This window comes from Saimiri boliviensis, chromosome 10 (genome assembly GCF_048565385.1).
Source record: "Saimiri boliviensis isolate mSaiBol1 chromosome 10, mSaiBol1.pri, whole genome shotgun sequence".
Lineage (NCBI taxonomy): Eukaryota > Metazoa > Chordata > Mammalia > Primates > Cebidae > Saimiri > Saimiri boliviensis.
In genome coordinates, this window is record NC_133458.1 from 26,963,906 (window position 1) to 26,974,717 (window position 10,812).

Consider the following 10,812-nt stretch of genomic DNA (forward strand, 5'->3'; position numbering starts at 1 on the left):
TACTTATTCTACCTGGCAACTCCAGGACAGCTGTTTTTGTGAACCTCAAATATCACATCTTAGAAACAGTATTTACTTGTTGGAAATGAAAACATAAGAGAATTTTATAAGACAGTCTTAATTGTTTTTCAGTTTTTTTAATACTAAAATGAAATGTTCAGGGATCCTGTGGGGAGGATGGGAGGAATGGCTCCCTCTAACACACAATTCCCAGCAAAGCCATCAGTAAAAACACTGGAAGCTGCACTGACCCAGATGGCTAGAAGACAGAGCCTTATCCCAAGTAGTTAGGCTGTCACCACCTCTGGGTCCCCTGTGAAAGTGTCTACATTCTCGTTTGAACCAAGGCATGGGAATACTTTGTACAAGACAGAGAAGTCTGCCCTCTCACTCCCTGTTGCTGCAGAAAAGATAGGCAAAGGCCGGGTGCGGTGGCTCAAGCCTGTAATCCCAGCACTTTGGGAGGCCGAGGCGGGTGGATCATGAGGTCAAGAGATCGAGACCATCCTGGTCAACATGGTGAAACCCCGTCTCTACTCAAAATTAAAAAAAAAAAAAATTAGCTGGGCATGGTGACACGTGCCTGTAATCCCAGCTACTCGGGAGGCTGAGGCAGGAAAATTGCCTGAACCCAGGAGGCGGAGGTTGCGGTGAGCTGAGATCGCGCCGTTGCACTCCAGCCTGGGTAACGAGCGAAATTCCGTCTCAAAAAAGAAAAAAAAAATAAGGAAAGATAGGCAAAAGGAAGAGCTTTGTACCTTGAGGGAGGCACTAGGCTACTTCCACAACCATGATTCAATACTCTGAAGCATTTAATACTAACAAAGAGTCCAGTTTCACTCTATTTTCCATATCTATCTTCTTAGGAATTACAGACCATGACTTTTTGGTTTGCCTCACAGGTCATCATCAGCCTTCCAGTGATAGGGCATAAGCCAGCAATGAACAAAACAAGCAATTCCCACTCTCCAAAAAATGCTTCTCTGGAAACCAAAGCAAAGGGTAATTTCTTACCTGTCAATGACTAAGTTCCCGTCATTGTTGCGGATCCCTGCCCACATGTCCCACAGCTCACTCTCAGAGGGCCGAGTATACGGCCCAAAGACTGGGGTGAGACTGAAAGAGTCCAAAGGCAGGAAGGTAAGTGTGAGGAGAACTCAGAATGTTCAATATGGCTGGAACTCAGAGGCCATGCAGTCCGACCCATAAGTGATTTATGAAATCCTTCTACTTCCCTGACAGATGGCCAATACCTTTGCTTTAAAATATCAGGCCCCAGGATTTGGCCCAGAATTGTAATGGCAGCAACTTTTCACAACATTACTCCTAGCCCATAGTCAATCTCTTGATAGTGACACTTACCCTCGTGAGAATACAAAGAAGTTCATCAGTCGTGTGAGGATGGGTGACAGCACACCTCCATCTTTGAGTAGCTGGAGGGGAATAAGTGGAAGTAAAGCTCAAGAATCCAGAGGAAGACCCTCACCGGGGCAAAGCGTTTTATACTAGGAACTAAATCTTGAGCCAAATCTCCTGCTACTGGTTTGGTACTTGGCATTTTGTTTTGCCTACTCACATTCTTCTCTCGAGGAAGACAAATCTATTTCTAATTGCATCTAAGATGCTTTCTACAATTCACTAAATCCTTAAAACTTTAACTCTGGTATATTCAAGTTTAGAGTAGGATCCTAATTTGTTCAAACATCAAGCTTGTAACACAAATCTTTCCCTAGCTGTATTTCTCCAAATATTTGTTGATCTCTTATTCTTAGAATTGGTTTTGGGTTTATGCAGGGCTCACTGCCTCTGCTTTAGCTGCCTAAGAAGGGAAAAATTAACTTCATTAATATAAATTCACAGGGGAGAGGATTTTAACTACTGCCGATTACAGGAACTACGGCCCTTAAAAAGTCCCAGCATTATTTACGTTAGTACAAATCTTAAAACTAAAGGTCTATCAGTGAAGTAGCCAACCTTTTGGAGAAGGAGTGGACGGTGAGTCTCAGGAAAGATACCTGTAAGAGAAGAGACTTTTCTGAGTCATTTACCTATAGCTTTTTTTGGTTTTGTTTTTTTAATAGAGATGGTGTCTTACTGTGTTGCCCAGGCTGCTCTGGAGCCCAAACAATCCTCTCACCTCAGCCTCCCAAAGTGCTGGGATTGTAGGTGTAAGCCACCTGGCCCAGCCTACCGACAACTTTAGGTCAAAGACAAGCCCATAATCAGACTGTCCACCCTATTCACCATCACCTCTGCAGCCTTTTCTATCAAAACAGAATTACAAATAAAAGTGTAGTACTGTCATCTAATTACTTCTGCAGGGAATACTGTGCTTAGCTGGTCACAGTGAAATGGTAGAAAATAGGTGGTCATCCCAAATGCTGATAAGCAGGCTCTGACTCCCCTTAGCATTTCCCCATCACTCAGAACATAAGGGTTAATGATTTGGGCTGCAAGAATAAAACAAGAAGATTTTAAATAAGCATAGGTCCTTTAAAAAAACCCGAAGTTTTTCGTTTTCCATTTCTCTTCAGAGTCAGTGGAAGAAACCCATGAAGGCCTAAGTGATAAAGAGACAGATGAACATTTCTCCCAGTCTGCTCTTAAGGCATTCAGGGAACATCTGGATATTCACGGACTTACAAGCTGCCAGCCCAAAAGGTCTAATCAAGGGTTTGCCATTTTCTAACTGCACCTTGGCGTTTCCATCAGTAGGAGTTGGGGAATCTCATACAGTTAAGTCCTCACTTAACATCAGGATAGGTTCTTGGAAACTTCAGCTTCAAGCAAAATAAGGTCCAGCAGGTCCTTGAATAATAACCTTTCTTTAAAATAGTGATGAGAAGAAAATCGGTTCTATTACAATGTTTCAATTATAGTCAGTTCCCAAGAACCCATTAATGACAGTAAGTAGGGATTTTCTACACTAACATCATAGCAGTATTAGAAACGTGTGGCTTTTTTCTTTATCTGCAGTCCTACACTCTCATAACCGACTGCAGTCACAGATACACAGTCTTTACACTCCTCACCTGCTTCTGATACAGCAGTTACTGGGTCCTCTGTTAGATCCTGCTATCTAATGCGTGACAGAATGCAGCTTTATATTGACTACGGCAGTAAAGTCACTATCCTTTGTAATCCTGCTTGTTTCTGTATTTAAAAACATTCTGGAAAAGGGCCCATAAATCTCGTCAGACCACCAAAGGAGTTCATGGCACAAAAAAGGTAGAGATCCCATAGTTTAATTACGTCTACTTGCAATATTACCAGATTATCATTTAGATGTCGCTGTGGTATCTAAAGATGGCCCTTCTAGACTACACCCATTTTCTACCTACCACCAAGGCAATTACCTCCATTTGACAGACAGAGACTCTTTATGGTAAGCCGACCAGATCGATTCTGCTTGTACCTAGAAGGGACATAAGGACACACCCATGTAGCTGAGCAGACTTAAACCGGCACACCACTGAAGACAACTCCCAAGAGAGAAAAAGGATAGAAAGAGTCCAGAAATAGTGTACTCTCCCAGCATCATAAGCTACCGTCTGAAGCTCCACTGACCTGTAGAGAAGCTCCTGAGCAACAATATCTCCATAGTCATGAGACAGAAGGTTGATCCTGCGGTTCTGGAGCCCCAGATGCCTCAAAAGAGCTTCCACGATGCTGGCCTGCTCAAATATGGAATAGTGGTGCGGTCTCTGAGGAGAGGAGAGCCCACACAGACAGGATGAAGTCATGAGTGCAGCTCTCTTTGCCAGCCTGACCCCTCACAGTCTATGCCCACCCCACACCCCGTCACCAGTCCCAGATAGGTGCTGCTTACCGGTTTGTCACTGAAGCCAAAGCCTAAGAAATCAAGAGCAATCACCCGATGAAACCTCAAGGTCAGACCTTCCCAAATCTACAAAAAAAGAAAGGATGATTTGGGCTTTCTGCGGAGCTACAGCAGCACAGGAACTTCAGCCCTGTCTTGGCTTAACAGACTTCCATAAAGAGAAAACCCCACGAAACCACCACAGGTCCCACCGATGATCCTCTTGGAAAATGCTTCATTCCTGGCAATTAATCTCTGTAGAGGGAGGATAACTTGGCGATAATCCCTTCTAGATTGCCAAAGAGTTATCATTCCCTTATATTAAATAAGGAAGAGTTCAATATTTAATTTTTTTAAAGCAATTCAAATTTGCAAGAGGTTTCTAGTGCTGACAACAAAATATTTGGGGTTTTCATTTTAATTTTTTTTAATTTTTTAATTTTTTAAGATAGAATCTCACTCTGTCACCCAGGCTGGAGTGCAGTGGCAGGATCTTGGCTCACTGCAACCTCTGCCTCCTGGGTTCAGGGATTCTCCTGCCTCAGCCTCCCAAGTAGCTAGGATTACAAGCATGTGCCAGCATGCCCAGCTAATTTTTATATTTTTAGTAGAGTCGGGGTTTCACCATGTTGGTCTGGCTGGTCTCGAGCTCCCGACCTCAGGTCACCCTCCCACCTTGGCCTTCCAAAGTGCTATGATTACAGGTGTGAGCCACTGCACCCAGCCGAGGTTTTTTAAGACATAGTAGGGTAAAGACATAGTAGGGCCTAGAAGTCTGACTTCATTACCTTGTACCAATCATAGCTGGATGTTGGAAAACCGTGTAAAAGCACAACTATCTCCGGACTTCCAACCACACCCACAGAGTCTGGGAAGAAGGAAAGTACAATCAATTAGGCCAAATCCCTATAAAAATAACCCTTGAAGATGTTAAAATCTAAGTAATCTGATGCAAAGGACAAGAAACTGTGACCAAATTGACATTAAAATGACACATTATTTTTAAAATGTAAGCTTATTGCATTAGGTGAGAACAGGCCTTTTTCTCCTTTTAATCTGTATATCAAAATATTGTAAAATTCATACTATGTGAAAATACTTGAAGGCACCTTGTTTACTTTCACCTAGGTGTTTTGTTTTTTTGTTTTTTGAGGCAGTTTCGCTCTTGTTACCCAGGCTGGAGTGCAATGGCGCGCGATCTTGGGCTCACCGCAACCTCCGCCTCCTCGGTTCAGGCAATTCTCTTGCCTCAGGAGGCTGGGATTACAGGCACACGCCACCATGCCCAGCTAATTTTTTGTATTTTTAGTGGAGACGGGGTTTCACCATGTTGACCAAGATGCTCTCGATCTCTTGACCTCGTGATCCACCCGCCTCGACCTCCCAAAGTGCTGGGATTACAGGCGTGAGCCACTGCACCCGGCTCACCTAGGTGTTTTTAAAAAGCATATCCCCATTTCTCCTTTTGTTCTGTAATAATATGCAATTTTTTTCACAGGAAAAAGTAAATTTTCGCAGTTAAAAGCATATAACACATAAACTACAAATTTTTTTGTACTTCATCATGAATGGCCTCACGGAAATTTTCTAAGATATAGCAACTATTCCCAAGGAACACCTTTAGCTTATGCTGTTTGCCCAGCACTCTATTCAGCAGGAGACCCAATCCAACATCAGAAACATAATAAAACTATTACGAAATCCTGTCAACTATAAAAAGGGCTTGACCAACATAGATGTGAACTTTTTTAATGCATATGACAATACGGAAGCGTTCTGCATCATCTAAATTAGGTAAACATTTAGATAATATTAACCTTGCTAATATTAATATACTAGATTAAAACTGATACATTCATATACTGCCAGTGATGTGGAAATTTGGTAATAAGGTTTTCAAAAATAATTTAGAAGCAATAAAAAATTGTATATACTTTAGCCTAAGAGTTTTGTTATTGAAAATCTATGCAAATAAAATCATTCCACTTATATAAGTAGTATAGTTTGAAAATGTAAGGAAAAATAAACTACAGACATGAAGCTTTTCCTTCATCATTAGTCATTTAAAACAGTAAAACCGAAAATAACCCAAGCCAACATAATGAAAATTGTATACTTATCTAATTGAATATAGCAAATGAGAGGAGGTCAGGAGCAATAATGAAAAACGGTTTATGACAAACATTTTTCGTTATTGCTCTTGACCCCCGCTCAAAAGAAATCATTTCCAATCTGTTTCTCAGTTTCTTCACCTATAAAATGAGGTTAATGGCACCGGTCTTCAAACGCTGTCGTCAAGATTAAACAATAAAGGTTGAAAACATAACCCAGTGCCTGGCATATGGTAATTACTTGATAAGTAGCGGTCATAATAATCATCACTAGCAAATTTATATAATGGTATTAAGACTGAAATCACAGTTACACATACTACAAATAATCTATAGAAAACAATAAAATGAAATCAGGGACGGTGAGGAGAGAGAACCGATGGTAGCTGTATCTGTGAACATTTTATGTATTACCTGACACTGAGGGCACTCAAAAAACACTACTATCTGAATACATATCAAGCTACAAAGATAACTTATACTAAAAGGTGAGGTCTGCGGGCTGGAATCTCAGTCCCAACTCCATTCCCCCAGCAGTTTTCTGAGCTTCTCTGCAAGTACACTACATAGAAAAAGAGAGCGAGACTCTCCTCCATCATTAAGGAGCAACGGGAGAGCAATCGACACAAATACTTGAGCTGGGACTTACATGACCGATACACGCATGTGTTTCAATAGTCCACTGCTTACCTTGGTAGAAGATACGCAGTCCCTTGTAAGTGAAAAACTTGCCTGAAGTCTTCCATGAGTGCAGGGCAGGGGAGAGCTGAGGGGGTGGGATGTGCAGGTATGCAGCAAGCAGGGGCATAGCCAACAGCCCCACCTGGACCCACCACTCCCTCATCCTGCAGGAAAAGCAGAGACCCACCATAAGCAGTCAGGTAATACAGTACACTCATCTACAAACCCAAACCTAGTAAGGTGGGGTGGGAAACCGCTGTTACCACGCAGTGATTACTTGCCACTCACGTAGGCACAAAGCCGACCAAGACGGTAATTGAACCTCTGTCTTTTATAGCAATCACCACATTTGTTCACCATTTCTAATTTAAGGGGGAAAAAATACGTATTTCAACAAATCCTCTGCCTCTGCTCCCCAACTTTAACCCCCTTAGCCCCTCCCCTTGTGGTCTTCCCAATACCTGCTGAAGAGGTCTTTAATTAAATAAAAGGGAGATGACTTAAGTGCTGGACACTCTTTTGTTGACTAGTATCAAGGCTTCCAAAGTAAAAAATAACTTCTTTCATATTTACTCCCAAAGCTCGACCATCTACCCACTAGCCCCCACGCGAAAAATGTTCAAAATATGTATATGCGCTATTTCTCATATTTTAAAGTGTGTGTATGTGTAGTAACTTATCACATGCCCTCAAGCAGAGAGCTGCTCCTGATTTTTAATACATGCTTATCAGCCCTCCTCTGCCTAACTGAAGCTCCATTTAGTACTCCTATCTGGATTTGGGCTGAGAAACTGCTCAGGGTAAACAGTCTGTAAAAGTAAGATAGCCGCATTGTGTATTCCAACATAAGCAGCTTTGTCACGACCCGGAATATCTAATCTCTTGAGAGGTCAGGGCAGTAGATTATACTTCTGCTTTTCTTAGCAGACTCTTGAAGTTTCCATTTATTTAATTTCATAAGATGCTCCCCCACCCCCCAAAATAAGGCATAACTCCTACCCAGCACGTGAGAATTGATTTCATCTTCGGAAAAAGAGCACTAGTTGGTACACCCAACCCTCCCATGTCCAGGACTTCAAAGGCACAAGTCAGTTTATCCACATTGATAAGGAGCGCCAAACAGGAATTAGAAACAGTTCTGTTTCAAGTCTATGACTTCTGATCATCACCAGATCAAGAATTGTCGGAGAATGGAAGTTCTCTCAAAACAGCCAGAATAGAAATAATACCCTCCAAAACTAAAATTAGAGTTGTCATAGAGCTAAAATAAATTAATTGCTAAAGCCCTGGGTGAAATGGCTTTCTGTCTGTGTACACATTCTTCTCTACTGCCTGTCAGCTACCCATTCGCCACTTTCTTAACCCAACAGGTACTTCCCCCCCACCACCAAGCCCCGGATATTTTCCTAAATTCTAAAAACAAACTTGTGGTTCTACAGTGTAAAATAACCATGTTTCTTAAAGACTCTCAGCTCCTCAGCCTACTTTTTAGGCATTATTAGGGTAGTCATTTCTCTTTTTTTCTCCAAAGTACCGTTCTATAAGACGGATAAAATGGTTTGGTCCTATTTCTCAAGGTCATACTATAAATGATTCAAAAAAGTGCCAGAACATGATGGTTATATCACTGTTTTCACCCCACAACAATAGCAGGCTAACAGTGCTCAAAATAATAATAATATCGGAATACATATCGAGCCACAAAGAAAGATATATCCCAATATCTCCTCTGAAGGTCAGATGACAAAAAGCATTAGGTTTTGACGGTCATCTGCTCAGTGCTATCTGTCCTGTACTTCAATACATACATTTTCATGTGTGCATTTCATTACTTCTTTCCCCCTATGCTTCTCATCGCATTCATTAACCGGGTTCCAGTAGCTGAATCTCTGCAGTGACTCAGCAGAGCCCGGGAGGGGCGGCCAGAGCGGCAAATGGGACTTAAGGGAAGTGGGGCTTAAAAAACGAGGCGACCGACCAACACACTCTACTCCTGGACACCCCCCTCCACCCCCTCCTCCCTCCTCTTACTCCAAGAAAGGAAAGAGGCAACCTCTCAGGGAGCCGTTTTCTATCTTATTACCTCAGTAAAAATGCCCCTACGACCTTTTAGGATTTTTAGGAGTGAAGCAGTCTGGCAGTCACTAGGTAAAACGGGTTAAACAAATACTGTTTGGCCAAAATCCCAATTATTTGATGGGTAGAGAGAATAAGCAAACTCCAGCAACAAACTTTCTGGAAATTTCTGAGCCTTGATTTCATCTTGTAAAAAGGAAAAACACATTCGCGTAATAATTCCACCCAATCTGCCGCCCACCTGATGGCGTCGCCGCGAGATAAACCACTTTGTAAACCCGCGAAACCAAGGCGAACAATCCCTGAGCTACAGAGCAGTTTGGTCAAATCAGCGTTCTCACTCACTCTTGTTACTGAAATCTGAAAAATACTTACGGCGGCTGGCGGGCACTGTGACTTCTAGTCACTCTGCGGTGACTCCCGCCACCGCGGTACCTGGGTTTCGAAATCCTAAGTTGCACCGCGGCGATCTCGGCACTGCGATTATCCCGTTCTTGAAATCCTAAGGTGCACCATGGAGATACCGGGGTTCTAAAAATTCTAAATCGCACCCGGGCGATGCTGGGATCTACCCTTAAGTAGCGCCACGGCAATGGCGAGGTCTAAAAATCCTACATTCTACCAGGGCTTTTGGGAGAGGTCTAGAAATCCTAAATCGCGCCACAACAACGGCGGGTTCTAAAAATCCTACATCGCACCAGGTCTTTGAGGGGATCTAGAAATCCTAATTCGCACCACGACAACGGCGGGGTCTAAAATCCTACATCGCACCAGGGCTTTTTTTGGGGGGTGGGGTGGGGGGAATCTAGAAATCCTAAATCGCACCACGGCAATCGCGGGGTCTAAAATCCTACATCGCACCAGGGCTTTTTTTGGGGGTGGGGGGAAATCTAGAAATCCTAAACCGCACCACGGCAATCGCGGGGTCTAAAATGCTACATTGCACCAGGGCTTTGCCGGAATCTAGAAATTCTAAATCGCGCCACGGCAACGGCGGGATCTAAAAATCCTATATCGCACCAGAGAGAAGCCGGAGTTTTAGAAATCCTAAATCGAACGAGGGCGATGCTGTAATTTACAAATCCTAAATCATGCTATAGCAACGACTGAGTACAAAAATCCTAAATCGCGCCAGGGTGATGCCAGGATCTAAAAATCCCAAATCGCACAAAGGTAATGCTGGGGTCTAAAAAATCCCAATTCCCGTCAGGGTGAGACCGGGGTCATTATGGATCCTAACTCATGTCAAGATGACGCTGGGGTGCATAAATCCTAAATCTCACCAAGGTGATCCCGGGGTCTAGAAATCCTTACCCAAGGAGAAATCCTAACCTGCATTCTGAACACTCAACTGCATGCAGGAGTGACACCCCCTCCTCAAGTCAGCAGAGCGGGCACGGAACGCGTGTCGCCTGCCGATAGAATTTTCACCCCGGCAGCCGCGGCTTGGGCACACGGTCCGCCGCTTGCCCGCACCCTAGTCCCGGGGCGGCCAGCCACACCCCCTCGTTCCCGCCGCACACCCACCTGCGGAGGCGATCTCGGCGCACCATGGCCGCGTTATCCCATGCCGCCCGCCGCAGCGTTGCAGAGCACGGGGCACCGCAGCGCCCGCAGCCGTGCTGGGCCAGGCGGCAGCTGGGGCGCAGCCCGCAGCCCACAGCCCGCGCAAGGCGGCGCCGCACCGGGCAGCTACAGCCACTCGGGCGTGCGCTGCGGCACTGCGCTGGCGAGGGGCAGCTGCCGCAGAGGAGGTGCCGGGGTGTGCTGGTTGCCGCGGCAGCGCAGAGCGAGTGGGCGCCGACTTTTAGAGCCCACCCGCGCCCCGCCCCTAGCCCGCCCATCGCCGCAGCACCCCTATCGCCTGCCCCTCTGCTCGCCGCAGAGCCCCTCCCAGCCACTCTGCCACTGCCACGGCTGCAGAGACGGGGCGCCGCTCTTACAGTGGCTCCTCTAGTGGGCCCCTTCAGGGGTGTCGAGCCCTGAAGGGGACCACTAGATCCCGGTTCCCAAGACCCCGCACATCTCTGGCGAACCTCAACCCTGAGCCCGAGATTCTGCTGCAGAAACCCTCCCCTGGCGAGTTAATGCCATTGACAAAAACAGCAGACCCTTGAGAGCCCC

The 10,812-nt window shown here is 44.8% G+C and overlaps 1 protein-coding gene across 4 annotated transcripts in view; it reads right to left on the reverse strand.

The window, feature by feature from the left end:
* The window catches only part of MEST (mesoderm specific transcript), a 55,749-nt gene extending 45,272 nt beyond the window's left edge, over positions 1–10,477 (reverse strand). For 3 of the 4 annotated variants that reach the window (XR_012512032.1, XR_012512031.1, XM_039473110.2), the window contains exons 1-9: positions 10,216–10,477; positions 6,622–6,776; positions 4,609–4,688; positions 3,830–3,907; positions 3,568–3,704; positions 3,357–3,415; positions 1,975–2,015; positions 1,363–1,433; positions 1,015–1,116 (exon numbers count right to left, since the gene is read on the reverse strand). Coding sequence is in view for 2 of the 4 variants with exons in the window: in XM_039473110.2 (XP_039329044.1) it covers positions 1,015–1,116; positions 1,363–1,433; positions 1,975–2,015; positions 3,357–3,415; positions 3,568–3,704; positions 3,830–3,907; positions 4,609–4,688; positions 6,622–6,776; positions 10,216–10,241 (749 nt within the window). In the remaining 2 variants the exon portion in view is untranslated. Of the gene's footprint in view, positions 1–1,014; positions 1,117–1,362; positions 1,434–1,974; positions 2,016–3,356; positions 3,416–3,567; positions 3,705–3,829; positions 3,908–4,608; positions 4,689–6,621; positions 6,777–8,420; positions 8,441–10,215 lie in introns of those variants that run through there. The other variant, XM_010343045.3, reaches the window with a different exon arrangement.
* Between the last annotated feature and the right edge of the window lie 335 nt (positions 10,478–10,812).